Source organism: Megalobrama amblycephala, linkage group LG4, assembly GCF_018812025.1.
Source record: "Megalobrama amblycephala isolate DHTTF-2021 linkage group LG4, ASM1881202v1, whole genome shotgun sequence".
Lineage (NCBI taxonomy): Eukaryota > Metazoa > Chordata > Actinopteri > Cypriniformes > Xenocyprididae > Megalobrama > Megalobrama amblycephala.
Window position 1 is genome coordinate 29563029 of NC_063047.1, and position 27139 is coordinate 29590167.

Sequence of the window (27139 nt, forward strand, 5' to 3'; positions counted from 1 at the left end):
GTATTAATTTTGCACAAAATGTGATATCCGTCGTGTTATTCTGTCAATTTTTCTCACTTTCTTTCCAAAACGCTCCTTTCTCTGCAGAACGCGATATATCCGCTCAACCAATCACAGCGCACCATTCCACCCACTGTAAACATTAAAGGCTTTTTTAAAAAGCCATTTTTAATACCAATGTACTCGGCAAATGTGTTTATTTAACCGTGCGGTGGCACCAGATACTTTTTAATCAGTAATGACAAATAATTAACAAGATGACCCCTTGAATTAATTTTGGGAGCGACGTCTGAATGTATTTTTAGTAAAATGCGTGTATATAAGATAAATATTGGCGCAGTTTAGACTCTGTCATATATGTGAATCAACTTACTTTGTTGTGTATTTTCAGTTTGAAAAATAACTTTTATATTGATGGATTAATTGCATTTTGAAAAAAAAAAAAGTGTCATGGATTTATTGCATTTTGGAAAAAAAAATGTTTTTATAATAAACTTTTTAAAATCAAAATGTAGATTTGAATTTTTAATGTTTTTTTAACCAAAAGATGCTATGTGAAAGTTTGAAACAGAAAATAGTGGTTTTCATCTTGCCGCTTTCTTGGTAAAGAAAACACCTTTTTACTCAAATGAATCAAAATGGAGTTTTGGAACCAAACTCTTCAAATGTCTTTACTGTCGCTTTTGATCAATTTGATGCATCCTTGCTGAATACAAAATTTTTTGAACTTTTTGAATGGTAGTGTATTTGAAATGTGAGTTTGGTAAGTTGTTTTTCGGTCTTTCTTCAGATAGGAGCTGTATTTGCGGAACTGAAAACAGCTGAACGGTGCACATTTTCAAACAGAACTCTCTCAGAGCTGGTTAACTTTTCCCACTACTTGTTTGCATCCAGTTTTTGCATACTGTCTTCCAGCCACGCTGTGATAGGCCAGTTCATCCGCCAGTCTCTCTACATGACTGAGGTCGGGGTAAAACCCTTCCAGGGTCATTTCCTCTAGAAAGCATTGTATGATGTGTTCCCGCTCCAGCAGGGAAAGGGGTATAAGCTCGAGTGCTGGCTCCGTCCATAGAGGATGGATGAGAGACAGGGCCCGTCGGAGTGGTTTATGGGCTCCAGCAGTGGAGGCGTTTTGAAGAACATGAGCTGTGATCTCACTTTGCCCCAGACTGCTGAGGAAAACATAAACCACGTTGAGAAACTCATTCGTCTGATCTGACTGAAGAAATGTCTGCAAGATGTCCAGCAGCGGAGGCGGCATTAGTTCTACGTCATCCAGAATGAAGAAGGGAATCTGCTCCTCTTCCTCGGCTCGAGTCACTACCTCAGTTATACGGCGAGCAAGTGCAGAGGCGCAGTGCTGCGCTGCTTCCTTTAGGGGGCAGTGGTGTTTGGATAAATAATGCACCACTAGCTTGTCCTCCACCACGGAGCGGAAGTGCCGTACCAGTAGGCGACCCAGGTGGCTCTTCCCGACACCAGATGCCCCGTGTAAAGACAGGGCGAGGGGATGCTGGTGGGCATAAGTGGACAGGTAATCGTTCAGATGGTCCATTAGCTCCTCTAGCGCCTCTGGCTGGCCAAACACCTCCCTGTGCATCGCCCTCTCCAAACCCTCAAGATCATACTTCATAACATGGTCATCCAGATTCTCAATGGCGTTGTAGACCTGGGAGAACAGGAAATAATTAAAAAAGAGAATGGGAAGCCACCTTTATTAATGCCTTGGTTACACTTCATTTTGATGGTCCACTTTAGACAACCAGGAATTGACATTAACGCCTGCCTACTAGACACTTTGGCGGGTCAAATTTTATATATAATATACAATTTTCAATTGTAGGCTTTTAAAAAAAGCATCTGAAATAATAAACTAAGTGCAATGTAGTGTGAAAAATATTGATTTTTTGATACATATCAATACTGAAATATCTGAAACTCTTCCAATACTAATTTTCTGCAGAATAGATGCTGCTTTTTCTCGCTCTCTCATCTCTCAGACAGCGAGTTGACACACAAACCCGCCTCCCCTCACTCCTTTCATTTGCTCCGAATGAATATTGTCGGTGTTACAGGGCTTGAATTTCGGCATTGGATTGCGCATATTGCACATAATTTTACTCATTCCTGCAGAACTTGTGCTCACACCCAAAGTGTGTGCACATAAAGCCGCCTCTCAGAGCTAAATTGAGTTTTGTTCTCGCTGCTTATTGCGCTTAAACAGTCAAATACACACAAAATAATGTCAAAATGTCGGTCTTAGTGAGTATTCACGTATTCACAGTCAGTTATGGTTTAAGTGAATGTAAACAGCTAAGAAAGAAAACGCATGTGAAACAGTATAGTGGATTCGTGTGTCAGGTCTTAAAGTGACAGCAGCTTAATATACCTGCACGCATATTATGAGATAATATTAAAAATATCTATATGGCAGTTTTTCTCCATGATATCAATGTCAAAATTGTGGCCAGTGAAAATGCTGAACCTCAAAAGTTTACAAATGACTCCAGTAGTTACTAGAAAGTTATCATGTTTCTCACTTTAGAATACTGATACAAATAATTATTAATTCCTTCTGAAGGATTTGGTAATACTTCAGTCAATACTAGTGGGTTACCATAACCTTAACTTTAGAATTAATTATGCATTATTCACGTTAATTATGAACCTGTATTTAGTAGTTCTTTGTTGTTCTCTGGGAGGTATGAAAAAAAAATAGTAGTTGATTAGCTAATAGTGAACTACTGAGCACTATTACTTGCTAATTTGTTAATCAGAGTTTCTTGTTAGTTAATAGTAGTTACTAGAGTGTTAATGATGCATTACTCATTTGTTCCTGTGTAGTTATTCGTTAATTAAGGATCAGTATTCTAAAGTGTTACCAAAAGTTAATGTCACGCCCTGCTACTACCTAAAATAATGTTGCATCTACCTGTCAACTAAATATCATTAGAGTAGTAGACTGTAGTTGACAGTTAGGTTAGGGTTAGGTGTAAGGGTTTGGGTTAGTAGAATAAGTTGACATAGTTGCAAAGTTACTTATAGTCATTAGAATGTCTGTTGAGGAGCATCAAAATAAAGTGTTTGCAGATATTAAGCAGACAGCCTACTCTAAAGAGAGTTAGTTGACATATAGATGCAAAGTTACTTAGTAGAATGTCTAAAGTGGACCATCAAAATAAAGTGTAACCAAACTTTGTATGATCAAAAGAGAAAAGTAACTGTAGCAGAATTGTCTTTACCAGAACTCTAATTGACACATGGAGTTTATGCATGTGAATAAAATACATTATATTAAGATTACTATCACAACTGCATTGTAAGAATTATTACAACAGCAACTTTTTCCTGTAGTTTTCTTGAAAGCATTGCCAAAGAAAATGTTGTGCAGAAGTCTTAGGCATGCTAGATTTTTCATCAAAAAAACTGTTTCAAGAAAGTTCTTGTGGATCATTATTGCAGTGATTATTATGTTTCTAGCATGTTATATGTTTGGGTTTAAGCGGTGCATTATTTTTTGGTCAAGATCTTGTATTAACAATGCAAGAGGTGAGCACTCTGTAAAGTCTCCTCCAGCACATCCCAAAAACTTCCAATGAACTCAGAAACTCAGTTTCAATGAAACTGCCAATTAATGTGTGAAAATGATTCTTCATGCTCCTCACAACCATTCTTTCACAATCACAGCCTGATGAATCTTGTCTTTGTCACCCATGATGTGTCTCCCTACATGGTTGTTTAAGCATATACACTGTCTGGCCAATATATATATGTTGATATTGCTATTTACCGTTCCCTTTCAGTCGGTCACGTTTGACGTACGTCAGTAGTGACCAACGAATTGGGATATCGCTTAGAGAGCCCTATCAGCTTCGTGTGAACTAAAACAAGCCAATGGAATTGGCGTGCGATATTTGCATAATGCGCACCGCCCCCGACAGGTGTATATAAATAGGAAGCGGATGCAATCGCACTCTGTCTTTCGCTTCGGAGCCATACACTGGTGTCCTGCTTCAGACTTTGTTTAAACTGAAACTAAAACTGCCTCAGAAGAGGATTAACAGTGCGCTGTTCATGTTGGTAGTGAAGGCACTCCAGCGAGGTCGCGAGCTTCCGAGGAGCCGAGCTATAAGCTCTCAACTGCTGTTGTAACAGCAACACTCTAAAAGTGTGTGTGCGTGTTGCGATTTGGGCCGGTTCCTCGGTGTGTTCAGGGAGTGGTGTACAGCAGGTGGCAGTGTGATGGTGCAGCCCGCGCCCCGTGCGCCGTCTCCCATACGCACTGCTGCCTCCCAGAGTTCGACCACACTCCGGGCCGCTCCCATGCCGTCCGAGTTGGGTCCCACTCTACCTTGCTGCCCCACCCCCGGTGCGTCTGTGGTGCCTTTGGTTCCGCTGGCTCAGAGTCTGGAGGCGTGGATCACGCTTCCCAGCCCGTCCCGCTGGCTCATTCGCACTATCAGACTCGGCTATGCGATTCAGTTCGCCCGGCGTCCCCCGGTCTTCAGGGGTGTCCACTTCACTCAGGTGTCGTTGGACAGTGCACCTGTTCTCCGGGCGGAGATTGCTGTCCTCCTGGCGAAGGATGCAATCGAGCCGGTCCCTCCAGCCGATATGAAGTCGGGGTTTTACAGCCCCTACTTCATTGTACCGAAAAAGGGCGGTGGGCTACGGCCAATCCTGGATCTGCGCGTCCTGAACCGGTATCTCCACAAGATGCCGTTCAAGATGCTCACGCAGAAGCGCATTTTCAAATGCGTCCGTCCCCGGGATTGGTTTGCAGCAATCGACCTGAAGGACGCGTACTTTCATGTCTTGATTCTGCCTCGACACAGACCCTTCCTGCGGTTTGCGTTCGAGGGTCGGGCATATCAGTACAAAGTCCTACCCTTCGGGCTGGCCCTGTCCCCCCGCGTCTTTATGAAGGTTGCGGAGGCGGCCATTGTTCCCCTCAAGGAACAGGGCGTTCGTATCCTCAACTATCTCGACGACTGGCTGATCCTGGCCAGCTCGCGAGAGCAGTTGTGCGAACACAGGGACATGGTTTTAGCTTACCTCAGCCGGTTGGGTCTTCGGGTCAACTGGGACAAGAGCAAACTCGCCCCCGGGCAGAGGATCTCTTATCTCGGTCTCGAGCTAGACTCGGTCGCACGGACTGCGCGTCTCACCGAGGCGCGCGTCCAGTCGGTGTTGAACTGCCTGAGCTCGCTCAAGCGCAGGACAGCGGCTCCACTGAAAGATTTTCAGAGGCTCCTGGGGCATATGGCATCTGTAGCCGCGGTCACGCCGCTCGGATTGCTCCATATGAGACCGCTTCAACACTGGCTTCGCGGCCGGGTCCCGAGATGGGCGTGGCAGCGCGGCACGCTCCGTGTCCCCGTGACACCGAGCTGCCGCCGCACCCTTGTCCGGTGGTCGGACCCTTCGTTCCTGCGGGCCGGAGTACCCCTGGAACAAGTGTCCAGGCATGCTGTGGTCTCCACAGATGCCTCTGCCACGGGATGGGGGGCCACGTACAACGGGCATGCAGTGTCGGGTCTTTGGACGGGGCCTCAGCTGCATTGGCATATCAATTGCCTCGAGTTGCTAGCAGTACGTCTTGCTCTGGCCCACTTCAAGGAGCTGTTGTCAGACAAGCATATACTGGTCCGTTCGGACAGCACTGCGGCCGTTGCGTACATCAACCATCAAGGTGGTCTACGCTCCCGTCGCATGTCGCAACTCGCCCGCCATCTCTTGTTGTGGAGTCAGAAGCATCTGAGGTCCCTTCGGGCCACTCATGTCCCAGGTGTGCTCAACCGTGCGGCCGACGAGCTGTCACGGCAGCCTCCACTTGCGGGCGAGTGGCGGCTCCACCCCCAGGCGGTTCAGCTGATTTGGCAGCGTTTCGGCGAGGCCCAGGTAGACCTGTTTGCCTCCCCGGAAACTGCCCACTGCCAGTGGTTCTATTCCCTGACCGGCGGCACGCTCGGCTCGGATGCCCTGGCACACAGCTGGCCCCCGGGTCTACGCAAATATGCGTTTCCCCCAGTGAGCCTTCTCGCACAACTCCTGTGCAAGGTCAGGGAGGACGGGGAGCAGGTTCTGTTAGTGGCTCCGTACTGGCCCACTCGGACCTGGTTCTCAGACCTCATTCTCCTCGCGACAGCCCCTCCCTGGCCGATTCCTCTGAGGAAGGACCTCCTGACTCAGAGACGGGGCACCCTGTGGCACCCGCGTCCCGATCTGTGGAACCTCCACGTGTGGTCCCTGGACGGGATGCGGAGGTTCTGAGTGATCTCCCGCAAGCGGTCGTAGACACCATCACTTCCGCTAGAGCTCCTTCCACTAGGAGTCTCTACGCGCTGAAGTGGAACCTGTTTGTCGAATGGTGCGCCTCTCGCCGAGAGGACCCCCGATCATGCTCGGTCAGATCTGTGCTTTCCTTCCTGCAAGAAGGGTTGGAGCGAAGGCTGTCTCCCTCCACCCTGAAGGTGTATGTTGCCGCTATCGCTGCACATCACCACGCAGTTGAGGGTAAGTCCCTGGGGAAACACGATCTGATCGTCAGGTTCCTGAGGGGGGCAAGGAGACTGAATCCTCCTCGCCCTTCCTCCGTACCCTCTTGGGATCTGACCCTGGTTCTCACAGCTCTCCGGGGTCATCCCTTTGAGCCTTTGCGATCAGTCGACCTGAAGGTTATGTCCCTAAAAACTGTCCTTCTGGTTGCATTGGCTTCCCTGAAGAGGGTAGGGGACCTGCATGCGTTTTCGGTCGACGAAGCGTGCCTAGAATTCGGGCCCGGTGATTCTCACGTCATCCTGAGACCCCGGCCTGGATACGTGCCCAAGGTTCCTACCACTCCCTTCAGAGATCAGGTAGTGAACCTGCAAGCGCTGCCCTCGGAGGAGGCAGACCCAGCCCTAGCTTTGCTCTGTCCCGTCCGTGCTCTGCGTGTGTACGTGGACAGAACGCGAAGCTTCAGGACCTCAGATCAGCTCTTTGTCTGTTACGGAGGCCAGCAGAAGGGAAAGGCTGTCTCCAAGCAGAGGATGGCCCACTGGATAGTGGATGCCATCGCCTTGGCGTATGAATCCCAGGGCGTGCCTTGCCCGCTTGGGTTGAGAGCCCACTCCACCAGAGGGGTGGCCTCTTCCTGGGCGCTGGCTCATGGCGCCTCGCTGACAGATATCTGTAGAGCTGCGGGCTGGGCGACACCTAACACGTTCGCTAGGTTTTATAGCCTACGTGTAGAGCCGGTATCTTCACGTGTACTCGCATCTACTAGTCGGTAGACGTGTTGTACCCGCTCTAAGTGTCGGCTTGCAATGCCATTCCCGCCCCCTGGCCGGATACGTGCATACTTTTACTCCAGTCGTGTTCCCCGCTTGGCGAACCCTGTCGAGTTCCTCCGCCTCCCCCTTCGGCTCGGACATTGCGGAGTGTCTGATGCCAGGCCTACATCCGTCGCTGACGCTGTCTGTTGGCTGGGGCCCATATGTCGTGACCCCTCTACGTGAGCGGTCCCATATGTGTATTGTCCACGGGTCTAAACTCCCTACGGCGAGCCTGTGTCTTTCCCTTAGCAGAGCCAGCTCTGCTGTCACCTGTCAGATGAGTCTCCCCCTACCCAGGTGGAGCCATCCCAGGGACCCCATATGCGTACTGCCCCCGGGCCAGTCCATATGTGTATTCTCCACGTCAACTCCTCCCCATTGGGTAGGTAGTGGCCTCCGCAGCGTCCCTTACGGGTTCGCTTCCCCAGTGTAGTCTAGTTTACTTAGTGGGTATTCGGTAAGACAGCAGTAAACTCTCTCGGCGTAAGCTCGCCCCTTCACCGTTCCAGCTGGTGCTATGGGTAGCCGAGCTTGCGCTGGGCACTGGAAGGGGTTTCGTAACTGTGGCGCTTTAGTTGGGATCCCAATTCGTCGGTCACTACTGACGTACGTCGAACGTGACAGACTGAAAGGGAACGTCTCGGTTACGTATGTAACCCTCGTTCCCTGAAGGAGGGAACGGAGACGTACGTCCCGTCGCCACAGTTCCTGTACCCTCGCTGTAGTGCGGACACCAGTTGTCTCCTCAGCGAAAAACAGAGTGCGATTGCATCCGCTTCCTATTTATATACACCTGTCGGGGGCGGTGCGCATTATGCAAATATCGCACGCCAATTCCATTGGCTTGTTTTAGTTCACACGAAGCTGATAGGGCTCTCTAAGCGATATCCCAATTCGTCGGTCACTACTGACGTACGTCTCTGTTCCCTCCTTCAGGGAACGAGGGTTACATACGTAACCGAGACGTTTTCAATGTTTTTATTTGCTTGCTTTTAAGTTAAGGCCATATATGTAACGGTCTGAGTTTTGTTCTGTTTAGTTCATGTTTAGAGTTCCCCTTTGTTCTCAGTTTCCCGCCACTTGTTTGTTGTCATGGTTCCTGATTTGATTAGTGTTTGAGTTCAGCTGTGTCTTGTTAGTTAGTCTCGTTTGGTCCTCTGTTCTCCTTGTATTTAAGCCCTGTGTTTGGTCAGTTCCATTGTCAGTACTCTGTTGTTAATACCCAGTTGTTCTGTTCTGTTCAGTTTGTTTTGTAAGGAGAGTGTTAAAGTCCTTTTCAATAAACCTGATACGGCTTGCGATTAGATCCTACACCTCATCCCTTGATTCAACCAAGAGTGACAATATATGCTTGAATGATTATGAAATTAAGTAACTGCAATACTTCCTTTGTTTGTTATAAGATAATATGACTAAGCAACAGTTGTGAAAGTTAGGTTTTTGAGTTTGATGATTGTAACCAACCACAAAAGTTAACCATAAGGATGAAGAGAGCATGTTGCAACCTAAAGCGGAGGTGAACCAGACGAAGACTTCAGTGAAGAAGAGGAAGATACAGAGACTGATACGCCTACAGCAGGAAGATTGGATCATAGGCATTGATCAATTGATGAGTAATATGAAGTTATAATGTCCCAAAAATTAGTATAAAGGTTTGCGGAGTAAAAGGCCTCCTCACATGCTGCCTGCATTAAGCGTAGACACCTGATACCCTAACGAGGGGAGCTTAACAGCATCTCCAATAATGCTGGGTAAAACTAGGATATAGAGCTTTTTAGCTTAAGCTGATTTAAGTTTTATTTTGTTTTATTTTGCATTAACTGCTTTGTATTATAATCAATAAAAGAGATATTTTATTGTTACATTTGCCTTCCGTAAGACTTTACTTATAACTACAAACTGAGCCTTGACAAAAAACAACCACAAGGTAGTCTTCTACGTCATTCCTGAAGGACTTCAAACTGCCGGCGGGTGAGTATCTTTTGGTTTAGACTAGATTTGACTTTCCTTACCCTACCTGAATAATCGTAGGGTTAAAAGGTGTACTATAAATGGTCACACTGACTAACGCTGTGTCTCATTTCGAAGGTTGCGTCCTCTGGAGGTCGCATTCGGAGGTTGCACACGTCATCGAGGCTGTATCATTTCACAAAAGTAAGTAGGACTCTCCGAATGCGACCTTTGAATGCGTCCTTGTTTCACACAAATTCGGAGGATACATGAGGTGTATCCTTTGCAGCAGCAGATAGCCCACAATTCTTTGCGTCGCTGTTAACAACCGTCATTTATTTGATTTTTTTTCTTTTTTCTTGTCAGCGTCGGCAGATAGCCTATACATGTACAAGCGAAAATGTGGTGTTTAAATTTAAGTAGTTTCAAGTTTGTTTTTGTTTTAAACTTTGTTCTTCTTAAAGGGGTACTTCACCCCTGGAAAGATGAATGTGTATTTAAAATTGGTCATTTATGTAGTAGAAATGTGAAATTATTTTTGAATTTGGAGCTTTCTAGACTGAGAAAAGGCAGAAAATGTATTTTTGACTAATGTGGATGAAAGACAACAACTCCCAGAATGCACTTGTTTTGCTGCCCCTGCGAGGCCACGCCCAAACCACGCCTATCGGTTACAGGCGGAATTACCAGGAAAATTCAAACAACTAGGCTTGCTTTGTTACATATTAATTCTATAAATCGTGAGTTAGTTCATACATTTACAGCGAAATGGTGCTAAATTGCTTTGTACCTGGATGTACACCCAAAACCAGGAAAGGACAAGTAAGTTTCCATCATTTTCCGATTAAGTTAAAGATTTGGAGCGATGTAAACAGTGGCTGCGGGCCATCAAACACCCGAAGTTTGGAGATGACACCGTTATAGAAAACCTAAAAAACCGCAGAATATGTAGTCTCCGTTTCAAGCACGAGGACTACGAACCAAATATCCTTGCAATGAAGAGAACCATTCTGAAGGACACCGCGATCGATATTCACTTTCCCAGAGGACGAACAGCCTGGGCATCTGGTACTAAGCGTATTCGCCTAGAGGTAAGACTCGCTGATACTAGACTGATAACACAGTAGCCTATATGTAGTGTTGTAGGTAGCAGTAAAACTGCAAACTTAGCAAAGTAACGTTAGATAGACAATTACATATAAGTTGCATATAAGTTGACTGTTATCAAAGTAAAGCCACTGTTCTGTAAAACTGAGTTAGTCTATTTATCTATTTATGCTAACGTTACCACAAAAGCCTGTTGCTGTATTGGTTGAGATGACTGCAGAGACCGATAAATTTGCGAGATGAACCACTGATGTAGTGCAGACTATAACAAAATATGTTAAGCTTAAAAATATAATTGACACCCACTTTTGATAAAATCTTTGATCTATGTCCGTGAGTAACCTCAAAAGCACATATGTATGGGCGTGGTGAAAAAATGCGGAACTACCTGCTATTACTGGCTGTAGTTTTATGCCTCTGGCCAAAAAAGCCTCCGATGACGCAAAATGACGATTTTTGCGTCATCGGAGGCTTTTTTACAGAATAAAAATGCATAAATCTCTCATCTCGGGCTGATATGAAGGGGGAAAGCACAGTAATTCGAAAATACTAGTGGTATTCTACTAATACAAAGCTTAATGCTAAATCCTGAAGTAACCCTTTAATATCCTCCTCCGTTGTCTCTGTAATAGATATATGTACATAAGCCAGCTCTTCAAGCATTAACTAAAATAAAACAAGTAAATACATTCAAATTATTTTACAAATGTATTAGTAATTTTCATTCATTTGCTGGGAGCACAACGAGGCTGCCGTGAACGCGTTGGCATAGCAACGATATACATCCTGTTTCCTTTCCTGCCTGTGTGTCCTATGAAGGACGTCTCGTTTAATTCTGGTTAAGGATACTCCATATACCGCATCCTTGACAGGATTCGTCCTTTTGAGGATGCAGCCTTCGAAATTAAATGAAACGAGACACAGCTAATGTATGTATATATATTAAGAGTTTGGTTCCAAAACGCAATAACTCCATTTTGATTAATTTGAGTAAAAAGGTGTTTTCTTTACCAAGAAATTGGCAAGATGAAAACCACTACTTTCTGTTTCAAACTTTCACATAGCATCTTTTGGTTATAAAAACTTTAAAAATTCAAATCTGCATTTTGATTTTAAAAAGTTTATTATAAAAACGTATTATTTTTTTGCCAAAATAATAAATAAAGCAATAAATCCATGACACTTTTTTTTTTTTTTCAAAATCTAAACTTTGCCTATATTTATCTTATATACAGGCATTTTACTAAAATTACATTCGCTCCCAAAACAAATTCAACGGGTCATCTTGTTAATATTATAAATTATTTGTCATTACCGATTAAAGAGTATCTGGCGCCACCGCGCGGTTAAATAAACACATTTGCCGAGTACATTGGTATTAAAAACGGCTTTTTAAAAAAAGCCTTTAAAGGGCACCTATTATGCAAAATTCACTTTTACATGGTGTTTGACCATAAATGTGTGTTGGCAGTGTGTGAGCAAAACCACCCTAGAATGAGAAAAATCCACCCAGTGGTTTTTTTACAATCTCAATAATTCATAAGCACTGTCTCAGAACGCCCTGTTCTAAGATTGCTCTCACTGTGACGTAGAATTGCGCTAAGCCCCACCCACGTGGTTTGATTGACAATCTGGTTTTGGCATAGACCCCGCTCCCCGGTGATCGGTCAACCATCCTCCATTGTTTCAACGACAGCCGGTAATGTCTCCTAAGAAACATAAGTGTTCTGTTGTGGGATGTAATAATGAACATAGTAGTTTTCACTTACTGTACTTCCGACATCAGAGCCACTGAAAACGCAGTGGATGGATTTTATTTACGAAGGAAAGGCGCCACTCAAAATTCCAAAATACGTTTATGTTTGCGCGAATCATTTTTTGACTGACTGTTTTGAGAACGAGGGTCAATTCAAAGCAGGTCTTGCTTCAAAGTTAATCCTCAAGTGTGGATCGTTGCCTACTGTTCGCGATCCAACGTCACCTCCAGAAGAAGTAAGTGTATTTAATGTTTTTTGAGCAAATAGTCATTTCAGTCGATGTCAGCCAATTCAATAACAAATGCGTCTAAAGTTGTTGTCGTCGTCGTAGAATGTCTGTGTATATAATTTAAACCTTGTTTGTATAGTGTGTATCCACACGTATATATATATTTTTTAAAGATATTGTATTAAAAACTGTGTATGTTTACTTAGCAAACGTTATCACAGTATTTGTGTTTGTAGTTTAAAAAAATTGCGCGAACATTATCACAGTGTGTGTGTGTGTGTTGCACATCCATAATTGCAAAGGGGACGCGATTAAAACTTTATAAGTACATAAATGTATCAAATAACCATTCAGAGACGTCCTGCTCCATTCTCAATTGTGTTTCTTCTGCCGGAGTCTCTTCATCATCTGGGTCTGATTCCGGTTCAAACATGTACGGCTGAATGCCATACAAAACAGCGGGTCTCTCACTCTCAGCCATTCTGCTTCTAACGACTGTTTATTGCCATAGGTATGCAAGTTACGCCCTCATCCAAAGGCAGGGCGGGGATATGCAGCTCATTTATATTTAAGGTGGTATACACCAAAACAGCTCATTTTAAAACAGGCCCCAAAAATGACATTTTCAAATTGTTATAATAAATTAACTGTGGGGTATTTTGTGCTGAAACTTCACAAATACATTCTGGGGACACCCAAGACCAATATTACATCTTGTAAAAAGGGGCATAATAGGTGCCCTTTAATGTTTACAGTGGGTGGTATGGTGCCCTGTGATTGGTTGAGCGGATATATCGCGTTCTGCAGAAAAAGGAGACTGGCGTTTGTCGTGTTTTGGAAAGAAAGTGAGAAAACATGACAGAATAACACGACAGATATCGCATTTTATTAAACGCAAAATTAATAAACGACTTTTAAATACCGACCAGATACAATACTGATTTTGGCGGAAACTCAATTTTTTTGAAAATGGCATTTATCGCGTTTTGGAACCAAACTCTTCATATATATGGAATAAAATTGAAATTTCTGGAGAATTAACAAACGTTAAGGATGAAGTGGCACCAAACGGATTTGCAGTCTCTTTTAAAATAGTCTGTGACATACAATAACACTGAGTTTAGGGTGTGATAATGGTAGACAATGGTAGACAGATGGAATGTTCAAAACTTGTTTTAAAACATTCATTACTTTTTCAATTCTGGCACAAAAGAAATGACACCCAAGGAAAAGAACAAGCAGCATTACCTGGACGAAGACGATCACGCTAAAGAGCACTAGGAAAGGTTTCGCTCGGCTGCGCTCATCTTTCTTTGGCTTGATCAGAGTGTCATTAGGGAACAGCACACGGGACTTCCTTCGCTTAGGCTTTCTGGTTTGGGGGCTCTTAGGATCAGAGGCAACTGAGCCGACAGCCAATTTGACTGAATTAGATCTCTTTAGGTACTTTTTCTTGATTCGCATCATGGCTTTCAGCTGTGGGGAGAAGATGGACGTTCTTTGCCCACCTTCATTCTCCTCATTTCCTCTCTCCTTTTCCACTTGAACATCCATTGAAACCCCTTCACAGTCCACCACCAGTCTAGAATACTGAGAGAAACAAACAGGACCTTGTTATAGTTAAATACTTGCATTAATTCACTTGGTAAATGCTTTATTACAACTCTTACAGTGCCTTCAAAGAATACACGGTGGTATGTGTATTTTATTGAACTCAGTGTTACAGTTGATCTATAAGAAACATAAAAGCATACATGTTGAAAAAAATGTTGTAGGATTTACAAAAATTACAAACAATTACAAAGAAACAGCCTGTGACACATTGACATTTTGAAGTAGAAAGAAGTGAAATAGTATACTATTTTCTTTCTTAAACGTGATTTTACCAAGTACAACATGTTTCTGGATCAACATCTTTGTTGATCCTGGAACAATTCCAATCAACCAATCAGATTTGAGGGACAAGTTTACAGTTTCTGTCAAGTTTAGGCTTACAACCAGGGTTAGGTGCTTCTACATCAGTGTTATTCACCTATCATTTCTCTCTGATTTTTAGGGTTAGGTTTAGGGCTAGGACTAAATTTCAGACAGGAATGTTGTTCCAGGATCAACAAAATCTTACTTGGCAAAATATTCACTCAAAGTTCATGCAGTTCTGCTTCAAGTCAAGGCAGTTAGCGTGACTGGTTTTGAACAGTCTTACATTTTGCTGTCTCTTGGCAAACGTGTGATAATTAGAGGTAATTAAGATTGAGGGGCTAAATAAGAGACTGGATTTGGCAGCAATAGATGTGTGTGTATATAGAGAGTGGATGTAAATTGTAAAACATGAACCTCAGGCAAAGGAAAGTATAAGGCAAGACAAACAGATTCTAAAGAGCATTTTGGCCTCAAACAAATCTAACTGCGTTTTTAAAGTTTAAATAGCATGGATTTCACTTTCATGGCTTTACAAAGTCATTGAGAAAGTTCTGATATTAAATTATGCTCCCATTAAAAGCACATTTCTGATACAGGCTGTAAGTAATGTGTGTGTGTGCTTTTTCATGATTTATGAGGACACAAATTTGTATAATGACATGGGTATTACACTGGTATTATGACGTAAACATGTTTTATGAGGACATTTCATGAGTCCTCATATTTAAAATAGCTTCAAAAACATACTAAACAATGTTTTATTAAAAATTTAAAAATGCAGACTTTTCTCATTGGTAGGTTTAGGGGTAGTGTAGGGTGATAGAATGTACAGTTTGTCAACAATGGAACCACTTGGGAGAGAACTGTCAGGAGACTTATTTCTTAGCACAAAAGAGGACAGTGGTACAAGAGGATTACCAAATCATCGTTTTAAGTGTGAAAATACAGCAAAAGTAACACAGAAATTCAAAAACAATGGACTTGCGACACGGCCCCTGAAATAATCAGGCCTTCATTTTAAGCTTTCATTTAGTGATGAGGGATTTTGCTACACAAAGAGCAGGAGAAATACCAAGCGAGTGTTTCAGAGCCAGCAAAAGCTATGAAACGAGTGACTGTTTATCTCACAGAGTAAGATGCAGCCTGCAGAAATGACATGCATGGTTGTTGTTCTCACTGGAACTACCTACTGTAGCCAAAGAACAATAAAGTTAGCCATTTCCAAAGCCCATATTTACAAAATATAGATTCTGGAAATCAATACTCTGGTCTCATGAGACCAAGTCAATCATTTTGGATCTAACAGCATCCAAAATGTTCTTGTGTTGCTAGAGGAGGAGTACAGTGAGAAGTGCCTGGTTCCCACAGTAAAGTTCAGTGGTAGTAAAGCTCTTATATAGGGATATATGAGTACTGAAGGTGTGAGGGAGTTGTGCTTTATCAAAGCTGTCATGAATTCCCAAACCACTGTGTAATTTAATACACAAACTTGAAACAGAAGAAGTTACCCTTTCCTCATTCCCTGCATTGTTGGGCATTTTTTCAACATGAGAATGAGGATATGCATTCTCCCAAGGTGAAAAACCTTCTGTGGACATGTATTGCACTCAATCTTAAAGGGATACTCCACCGTTTTTTCATATTAAACTATGTTATTCCCTTAACTAAGACGAGGTGATACATACCTGTCTCGTCTCAGTGCGTGCACTAAATCGCTCTGTCTTGCGGCGAAACTTTGTTAGCACTTAGCTTAGCTATTTAAATACAGTTACTCGAGTAGTGTAACTCGACCTAGGACGGTGACACAAAACAAAACGTTGCGCTTTTCTAAGCGTGTAAAATGGATAACTATATTGTATGGCGGAATACCATAGCAAGTGCACGGGAGCACTTTGACTTGGCGCAGTAATATCTTCACTCGTGAAAAGTCCTCTCACCGGCCCCCGCTCCCTCTCATTTCCGTCAATAAAACCAACGTGACTTTTACCACCTGTGCTATTAGCAAACTGCAAGAGATCATTTGCAATGGCGGACTTTGTAGATAATTATGACTTGTTTGTAGCAGACCCAGAGCCATATCTGTTTGAACCAGAGTACACGGAGGAGGAATTAGCTCTTATGGACCGTGAGAGGGAAAAAAGATACGAACCAGAACAGACCGGAGCCGGCGAAAGAACACGGGCAAACAGCAATTGGTGGTGCAAGTGTGACTGTTGCGAACAGCAACGGTGTTTTTGGATTCTTGTTCAAAGCAGCTAACCAAGCTCTCCGCTGTATGTGGTGAGTTGGAATTCTGTGAAACATGACGGCACTATATACCTTCTCCTTGTTATCACAACCCTTTACGATGCACGTTATAACCATGATTGTCCACAAACTATCTTCCTACAACCTGATACTTCATCAACTCTGCTCAAACTATTACTACTGGTGCAGGTTACGTTGGTTCTATTGACGGAAATGAGAGGGAGCGGGGGCCGGTGAGAGGACTTTTCACGAGGGAAGATATTACTGCGCCAAGTCAAAGTGCTCCCGAGCACTTGCTATGGTATTCCACCATACAATATAGTTATCCATTTTACACGCTTAGAAAAGCGCAACGTTTTGTTTTGTGTCACCGTCCTAGGTCGAGTTACACCACTCGAGTAACTGTATTTAAATAGGGAAAACGTGGAGGTGTCTGGTAGCTTCTCTGCTTGGCCACTATTGAATGAACTGGGCTAAGCTAAGTGCTACAAAGTTTCGCCGCAAGACAGAGCGATTTAGTGCATGCACTGAGACGAGAGAGGTATGTATCAACTCGTCTTAGTTAAGGGAATAACATAGTTTAATATGAAAAAACGGTGGAGTATCCCTTTAACACTTTTGAGCACCAGTTGGGGATTCTGTAGAGACGAGTTGAACACTCCCCATTAAAGGGCATTTAAGGAGCTCATCATCCAGGAGTTAAACAGGACAGATGTGACAATTTGTCATGAACTTGTACACTCCGTGCCAAGAAGAGCAGTATATTCAACATTATGGAGGCCATACTAAGTACTAGAATATTATACATTTGTTGAATTAAATCTAGGGTGTACTCATTTCTACAATCCTTAATTTAAACAAAATTGGCTAATTTATTTATTTTATGGCTATTAATGACATATATTTCTCAATTTTTATTATGTATATGTTTAATACATTTTAGTTTTGCCATCTTTCCATGAATTGCATTAGTGATCATAATGTTCAGAGGGGGTGTACTCATTTATGCTGTGCACTGTACGTCACTGGACTTAATCTTTGGGGTACTTTAGACCGCGATGGAAATGCAGACAGCAACAGGTCTGTGGGGAAAAAAGTACCTCAGACAAATTGTTCCTGGTAATTTCGGTGGAAAAGTGGCTTTAGTGATATTTGGCACCAGTTTATGTTGATGTTGATGATTTTGTTCTCTTCAGCTCAATGGATAGAAATGGTGCTTTATTTGCAAATGTTTTATGAAAAAGTTGAAAAAGTGAATCACATTTTTTTTTCAGAAAATGTAATAATCTAGTTTCCGTTTACTCAAGATACACGTATGCATACAGGAAAAGTCCAGATGTATTTCTCACTACAGTTTTTGACACATTGCTCTCATGTGTATTATAATCACATCATCTTGAGCTCCACATGTCCGGGCAGAGAAAGAGAGGGATGTGTTCTCATACACTATGTATGTGTGATGACTTTACAATTTTGCATAACTGTCTATACACTCACACTGCTGTTTTGCATTATGACAAATGTACAAACAGGAAGCTAATGTACTGTATACTATGGCACTGAAATTAAAGACTGAGCTTTTGGTTCTATCTGTATAACAATATACATGTGAAATAATGGCCCCAAAAATGATTAGAATGCTTAAAACCATAAAAGTTTAGTTTATGTAAGTGCTACTGATGTGGAGATTTCTGGCTCATTAATGTCTTTGCATTAGGTACAGTAGGTGTCTATATCTGCACTCAGATGAATGCTCAAGTGCATGTGCTATCTATCTGAAAGGTATAGTTCACCCAAAAATGAAAATTACCCCATAATTTACTCACCCTCAAGCCATCCTAGGTGTATATGACATACTTCTTTCAGACGAACACAATCAGAGTTATATTAAAAATATCCTGGCTCATCCAAGCTTTATAATGGGAGTTTTTGAAGCCCAAAAAAGTGCATCCATTGATCATAAAACATACTCCATGCGGTTCCGGGGGGTTAATAAAGGCCTTCTGAAGCGAAATGTAAATGGTAAATCGGTTTAGCAAATCGAGGGAACAAAATAGTAAGTTGTGCGAGCGATTTAGCAAATCAAGGGGACGAAATAGTAAGTCTTTTATAAGTATTTTTTTTCCTGCATGTAATGTGCGGGGCTTCGTACAAACGCACACAAACCGATAAAATACAATAAAAAAATGAGATAAAATACAATAAAAAATCATCTACAAACAGCAAATCTAAGGGGCCGTTCACATTTCGCATCTAAAAATGCGTGGAAAGCGTGGCCGAACCGCTTTCTCCGTCTTTCCAAAGGCTTGCGCTCCCGTGGTGTCTGTCGTTGCTATGCAACCATGAACTGCGCTCTCCACGACGATGAGGAAGTTTCAGCAAAGGATAAAGCCCTTGCATTAGCTCTACTACTAGATATATTTATGGAGATGAGATATAAAAACCACAGTGTACAGCTATGATCAGCTATTCAGCTGAACTTTCGATGTTTTGTTACGGAAAGTCCGAAACCGATCGGTTGGTTCTTGTCACATGACCTGCGGTGCGCTTGTGGCATTCTGAAAAGTTGAGATGTTTTCAACTCGCTGTAAAACGCACCGCATGCGTGTTGCGACTGCGTCGCTTCCATTATGAGCACGCTTGCCGCGCGCCTACATTTGAAATAACGAATTTGAGCATTCAAAAGACGCAATATGTGAACGGCCCCTAAATGTACACTTTTGCAAAAGCCTTTATTTCAAAGAAGTTGACAAAATGAAACAACATTTGTTGGCTTCATTCAAGGTTCAGATTTCTGGATGTAAATGTAGTAAGTCTATTTTACAAGTCTTATTTGTAAATGTAGATTTCTGGATGTAAATGTATGCAAATTATTTGATTAGACACGATCTCATTTGTATATCTAAACATAAGATTTCAGAAAACTTGTGATATATTAAGTGTTTTTGATTCTTAATGCAATCAACTGGGGAAGTATGGTGATATCCATTAGTTAATTTTTTTTTTTTTTTCCCTATTCACCTGGGATGTCTTGCCTTAAATATAAATACCATCTGATATTTTGTTATCCAATGCAATGACATTCAGACATTTTTAAATGTGAAAACTGAAGCCACTGTAGATGCATAATATGAAAACATAACTGTATATTTCCATCTTTCAAGCGATGGTTGAAGAATGGTGTTTGTTTGCACGCAGCTCTGTGAGGGCAGTTATGCAAACTTCACCATGCAAATGGTGATCATTGCACAGAAGCACTAACATAAAAAATGAATATGGAGACAGCAATGAAGGGGATTACAAAAAAACATGTTATGGTTCTCCTTTTTGTCAACATCAGGGTCAGATGCCTGAACTTGCCTGATTGTATGGATATGAAATACAACATGGGCCTTTACCTTGCATGGATGAGTCTGGTATCACCTGCAACGATATCACTGTGATAAAGAGAAATACGTGACGGTCTATGTGCAACGAGGTTAAACCAAAAATAGAAAAAAAAGAAAAGGTGATGAGACAGAAAACAGAGATTGTTACCTTCAAAGTTGCATGAGGCTGTCTACTTGCTACCTTCTCCTTGAGTGTTGGTTCTTCTCCTCAAAGATGGTGATTTTGACGACGATGATCCAAACACACATGCACAGCTTTCGGCTACCTGCGCACACCTGTGTCCATCACACCATCTCTGTGTTTGAGCTCCACCCTCTCGTTCCACTGTCACTTCACGTCTCTCTTTCCGTTTTCCTTTCCTTCTCCCATTAACCACAAACAATTTCAGTGCCATTCAGATTCAGATGGAAAAAAAAATCTATGCAGTTCATATAGAAAATCATGCATGTTTTAAAGCAACTTTTAGACTGTAATTTTAAATAGTATAAATAATCTTATTATGAATATTTACAGTTTGAGGTTAAGCCTATTAGAGCAAGGAAATATGTATGTCAGTGCTCTATAATGCTGCTGTGTAAAGACACTTTTCTTATTTAAAAGAGCAAAATGAATTACAATGGATAACCGCTCTCAATTCAGGTCCCCAAAATAAGTCTTATTTTTTCCTTCATATAAGGAACATTACAGCTGTATTCTCAAATAATGTTTATCACAAAACTTAGTTTGCCGTTTGCAGTCATTGATGCTAGTATGCCATTTATGAATGTTAATTAAAATCTCTTAACCATGTAAAGCCTGCAATATGAAATAATAGTCAGAAAACTTTAGACAAAATGTTGAAAACATTTATAGTATTACAGATACATCAGGCTTTCATAGCTCATATAGTATGATATAGTGAGAATACGGAGCTCATAAAAACACCTCAGCTGTTTTATTCAGAAGCCCAAACTGAGAAAAAATAGGACTTTTCACACTTGAAATTGTTAAAGATTAGATCACTTTAAAATTAAAATTTCATCAAACGCACCGCATGCGTGTTGCGACTGCATCGCTTCCATTATGAGCACGCTTGCCGCGCACCTGCAGTTGAAATAACGAATTTGAGCGCGCAAAACACGCAATATGTGAACGGCCCCTAAATGTAAGCCAAATGTAAGCCACCTAAGCCATCCTAGGTGTAGGGTTAAAGGATTAGTTCACTTCTCAATGAAAATTTTTATGGATTGAAAAATATATGAATGAATGAATGAATGAATGAATGAATAAATAAATAAATAAATAAATAAATAAATCAGAGGCCACCATGTCTGAGGAATGACCCATCTCTACACCACTGGCGTAGTTCTACATTGTTGACAAATTATCTAAATTACATTTACATAACTGATCTGTGGGTGGAACAGACAGTGGTATTATTTTGAATTATTTTCAGTCTAATTCACTAATTATTCAATTAGAGTAGTTTTGTTGGAGAAGCAACTTCCCTAATGAACAGTACAGTAGGTATTCCACGTCCAAGCATCCACACAGAAACAGAGCACGAACCATGAAAGTTCATATCCTTGATATTTCACCTGAGGGACGTTTGTCACAAAGTTCGTCATCTGTATGTCTGTTTGTACACAAAACTGAATGACCAATTGCGTCACAATCTTGAGCGGACACTGAGTTTCTGTTTCCATGGCAACATTAAAAACTGACAGTGGTGCACTTTTCTGCAATTAACAATTAATTTATTATTAACAATGAATTAAATTAATATATAATATAAAATTAAGCAGATTATTGGTCAAATATATAATTATATCTTAAGTAATCATTGGTCTAGTTATATGTTTACTAGAGAGTGATTCCTGTTTGTATTTGGCATGATATTGCATCAGAAAGGAATGCAATTACTCACCCACTTGGAGGAGCCTGCAGGAAAACACTGTATGTAGGAGGGCTGGTGAGTAACACTGCTTGTGTGTTCGTGTGTTTGGGGTAAATTATATTGGCCTTGACCTCATACAGAGAGATAAGAGCGACTCTTTCATCTTCCTGAAAGTGCGGTGATATTTACAACATGGTGGGAGGAAGCTTGTTTTCTACGCCATTTCCATACACTATAGAATATTTCTTTGTTCCTGCTGTTAGAGCACAACAGTGACAGCCCACTTTTTTCCAGCAGATTCAAAGTCTTCAATAAAGTGTTCTAAAACAATAATCAAAAAAGCAGTTCTGAGTTAATTGCAACACTACAAGCTTTGAGACTGAAGACTGGAGTAATGATGCTGAAACTTTGGCTGTGACATCACAGGAATAAATTACATTTCAAAATATATATTTAAATAGAAAACACTTAAATTAAATTGCAAATATACATTTCACAAAATTACTGTTTTTACATTATTATTTTTTTTTATTATTAAAAAAGGCACCTGAGACTTCTTTTAAAAACATCAAAAAATCTTACTGACCTCACAGTGACTTGGCATGTATCATTGCAATCTAAGAGCTCATTATAGGTTTGTCTTTTATACAATGTTATCTGAAAAGTACCCTATGTAACTTTTGGCCCTCTAGCGGTTAAAAAACAAAACTTTATGCATTTTGCAGAAGAACATTGTTTCGATTGTGCTTCGGCTCTGATTGACTGTGCGGATGAATATGTTTATCATACTTCTCATAAAACATTCACTACTAGGCTTAAGAGATATAACCAGTTCAGATGGAAAGGATCGCAATCTGACCAGCTGAAGACGTTACTGTAGCTTTTCCCATTAATAGACACGGTACTTTCTTGAAAATAAATTCCAGCACAGCACTAAAACAACTATAATGAAATGAGCAATTTATCGGTTCAATAAAATACCTTACTGACATCTCCGCATTGCTTTTGCAACATTTCAAATCCCTCAGTTCTCACCATCTCTGAAAAACCAAGCCCATGTTGATTCTTGTTTTATTACGAGCTCTGTCGCTTTCTCTTATTTCCAACAGACTCTCCTCTGTTCTGCGTTTTTTTAAAATGGGTGATTCACCGGAGGTTTGAGATTTAGCGGCTCCAAGTCAACCTTTCTCGTTAGTTGTGTGACACTAACATATGCCACTCCCACACCACACACACATCAAAGTAGCAGCAACTTTTCTCTATTTACAGATATGACGAGACACACACAGGTGAGAGACGTATCTATGCAATTTCCTGCAAAAAAACATCCCGACAGGTCTAAAATATAAACACTTATAACAGGCTTACCATAGTGAATCAGGGTAAAACACATTTTTGAAGAACTGGTAATGTACTGATTCATTATTTACATTTTATTAATGCTGAACAAAAAAAAAAAGTTACATACTGTACCTTTAATCAGTAAAAATCAATTTCTCAGTAGAGAATATAAATGATTGGCTGCATCCGAAATCACATACTTAACTTCCCTACTATATAGTAGGCGAAAAACAGTATGTGACAAAAGAAGAATGTCACAGTGCTCTTAAAAGAGTAGGCAAAAAGTGACCTACTTCTTCTGGTGAGATTCTGAAGTGTGCATACCATGGATACTTTACTATCCCATGAGGCCACAGGAGAGGATTTGTGAATGGCGGTGATGTGACGCAAATGATGCCGGTAAGTCACGTGATAATGACAACATGGCGTATGTCCAAATTACATTCTACACACATTCATACCACTGTTAAACATTTTAGTGTGAAATTACAGTACGTTCTAGGTTAATAATTGCATTACTTTCACAGTAATTTCACAGTAGGACTTCTCTTTTATCTAACACTGACTTTACAGTACTGGAAAAAAAATGACTGTAAACGAACAATATCATATTCTATTTCTATAGTGCATGTGTACTATGAAGGTACCCAGCATGCAATGCAGCATGAATAGGTTATGCTGTAGAGTTTTTTTGATACTTGTTGGTTTTATTTGTGCTGCTGATCTTATTTTTGGTTCACTTTTAGCAATTTGTTTTCTTTTTTTAAAGTATTATTTGTTTAGTGTCACCATTGTTGTGTTTTGTAGTATTGATGTCTGTGCTTATAAAAAAAGTCGTTGCAAGATGATGTCACACCTTTCAAAGATTAATCTCAGCAGTTGCTTCACCATTGTGAAAGATCAATCTACAAACAGTTATGAATTTGAAATAAGATACGGGTAAATCTTCATGCTAAAATAACTCTAAAGGGAATAGTTTGATATGGCAAGCCGTTTTAACTTTTATTCATTCTCAGGATATGAATTCTTGATATCAACAATACAGTTTTCACTAGTTAAAATGCTAATTTTTGATATCAAGAATTATATTTCCACTAGTAAAAACTAGAATTCTTGATATCTGTAATTGTACTTTCACTAGTGAAACGTCACCATAGGCTGCCATTCAAATTCAACTGTTGATATCAAGAACTGATTTCTTACTAGTTGAAATTACAATTTCACATAGCAGAAATACAGTTCTTACTAGTAAAAATCATAATTTTTGATATCAATAATTCAGTTGTCACTAGTTGAAATGTCAGTTCTTGATATCAAAAATTGAATTGGTACTAGTAAAAATGTTAATTTTTGATATCAATAATTTGATTTTCACTAGTAAGAAAGCCATTTTAGATATCTGAAATTATATTGATATCAGAAATACATTTTCAGATATCAAAATGAACATTTTTACTAGTAGCAATTCAATTGTTGATATCAAGAACTGACATTTCAACTAGTGACAATTGAATTCTTGATATCAAAAATTCACATTTTACTAGTAGCAATGTAATTATTGATATCAAAAATTATGATTTTTACTAGTAAGAATTATATTTCTGATATGTGAAATTGGAATTTCAACTAGCAAGAAATCAGTTCTTGATATCAACAATTGAATTTGAAAGGCAGCCTATGGTGACATTTCACTAGTGAAAATACAATTACAGATATCAAGAATTCTGGAAATTCAAATGTTGATGTCAAGAATTAACATTGTTACTAGTGGAAATGTAATTCCTGATATCAACAACTGAATTGTTGATATCAGGAACTGAACACTGATCGTCATAATGGTGACTTCAACACAATTACAGTGATAAATAATATAATTTCTTACAGTGGCATGGTTAAAGACAACGTTATACTGTGAATTCACAGTAAAACAAGAGCAGTAAATTACTGTGATGTATCATTTTCCTGTTGATTAACAGAAATTCATAAGAAAATGACGAATGTAAATTTCCAACTAGTCATTTATTGTAAAATAATACTCTTTAAACCTGTTAATTCCTGGCAGTGTATATATAGAACATACTTTTTTTTAGCAGTCATGAAGTAACTACTTATTCAATATAAATACCTACTCAAGAGAGTATGTGATTTCGGAAGCAGAGTTTTTTTTTTTTTTTACTTACTTACTTACGGAAACCGCTCTGCTGTAAGAAAAAACTAAAACACTTGGAAACATAAAGGAAGTAGGACTAATAGCTGTGGTAAACATTATTTGATAGCACTTGGGTCTTGAATAGCAATAAACTCTTTATGTTTGGTGTGCCACAGATACACAATGACTCTCATACTCAGTACGAAAACTCACACATGCAGACTCAACACGACCGCCAACAAAAACAAAGATAAGGAACAGACAAATCTCTTGCCGGTTCCCATAAAAGACACACATAACCAGTTGGCTGAAGCAGACATTCATAACACACACAGTCACACATTCTTTTGTCAAAATCTCTTTCTACACCAGTAACAAGTTTGTAACAAAATTGTGCATTGTAGTTTCACATGCTGTACACAATTGTAGGCCTAACACAAACATGACTGCTGTAATCCGGTCTTTGTGGCAGTTTAAACATCAGATGACGTACATTAGCATTAGCTGCGACAATACAGAGGCAGAGATGTGTCACATAAGTGCGACAACGCATTATGACATCACTGCTCACCCAAACAGTCTGGAAGAATCAGTGGTGATCAAACTAAACCAACATTTACCTTAATACAGTACATTCAAATCATCTCACTGTACAATCAAACCGTCTCTAAGAAAAGAACTGGTCATGTCTGTGGATATCTGATCCAAATCCACACGGGCACACCTTATAATCAACATTTATTTTAAGACCAGATGTGTCTGACTGTAACACTTTACAATAAGTTATTATTTAACATGAACTAACAATGAACAATATTTCTACAGCATGTATATGCCTATTAATCTTAATTTAAATATTGAAGCTTGTTTCCACCACAGAATAAAAACAATAGTTGAATTTTTCCTTACAATTGTGAGTTTATATCTTGCAAATGTGAGAAACAAAGTCAGAACTACAAGATATAAACTCGCAATCATGATTATCAGAGGAAAAGTCATACATATGAAATAAAAAGGTTTCTAAATTACCTTTTTTATTCTGTGGTGGAAACAAGCTTCCATATACAGTACAGTCCAAAAGTTTGGAACCACTAAGATTTTTAATGTTTTTAAAAGAAGTTTCCTCTGCTCACCAAGGCTACATTTATTTAATTAAAAATACAGTAAAAACAGTAATATTGTGAAATATTATTACAATTTAAAATAACTGTGTACTATTTAAATATATTTCACAAAGTAATTTATTCCTGTGATGCAAAGCTAAATTTTCAGCATCGTTACTCCAGTCTTCAGTGTCACATGATCCTTCAGAAATCATTCTAATATGCTGATTTGCGGCTCAATAAACATTTATGATTATTTTCAATGTTGAAAACAGTTGTGTACTTTTTTTTTTCAGGATTCCTTGATGAATAGAAAGTTCAAAAGAACAGCATTTATCTGAAATACAAAGCTTCTGTAGCATTATACACTACCGTTCAAAAGTTTGGGGTCAGTGGGAATTTTAATTTTTATTTTTTTGAAAAGAAATTAAAGAAATGAATACTTTTATTCAGCAAGGATGCATTAAATCAATCAACAGTGGCAGTAAAGACATTTATAATGTTACAAAAGATTAGATTTCAGATAAACACTGTTCTTTTGAACTTTCTATTCATCAAATAATCCTGAAAAAAAAATATTGTACACAAATATTTTGTACAATTGTACACATTAAATGTTTCTGAAAATTCAGCTTTGCAATCACAGGAATAAATTACTTTGTGAAATATATTCAAATAGAAAACAGTTATTTTAAATTGTAATAATATTTCACAATATTACTGTTTTTACTGTATTTTTAATTAAATAAATGTA

General features: G+C 40.1%; 1 protein-coding gene across 2 annotated transcripts; it reads right to left on the reverse strand.

Moving 5' to 3' along the window:
* Window positions 1–634: 634 nt before the first annotated feature.
* Window positions 635–21052, reverse strand: tor4ab (torsin family 4, member Ab). 2 transcript variants are annotated; one of them, XM_048188787.1, is made up of 4 exons: window positions 20064–21051; window positions 19925–19963; window positions 13608–13949; window positions 635–1669 (listed from the first exon to the last, which is right to left on the reverse strand). In XM_048188787.1, exons 3-4 carry the CDS (start codon window positions 13911–13913, stop codon window positions 854–856), a joined length of 1122 nt encoding a protein of 373 aa, XP_048044744.1. In that variant the 5' UTR covers window positions 13914–13949; window positions 19925–19963; window positions 20064–21051; the 3' UTR covers window positions 635–853. The 2 variants fall into 2 exon arrangements, with proteins under 2 accessions (XP_048044744.1, XP_048044745.1); XM_048188788.1 differs by lacking the exon at window positions 19925–19963 and having other exon boundaries at window positions 20064–21052.
* Window positions 21053–27139: the final 6087 nt, after the last annotated feature.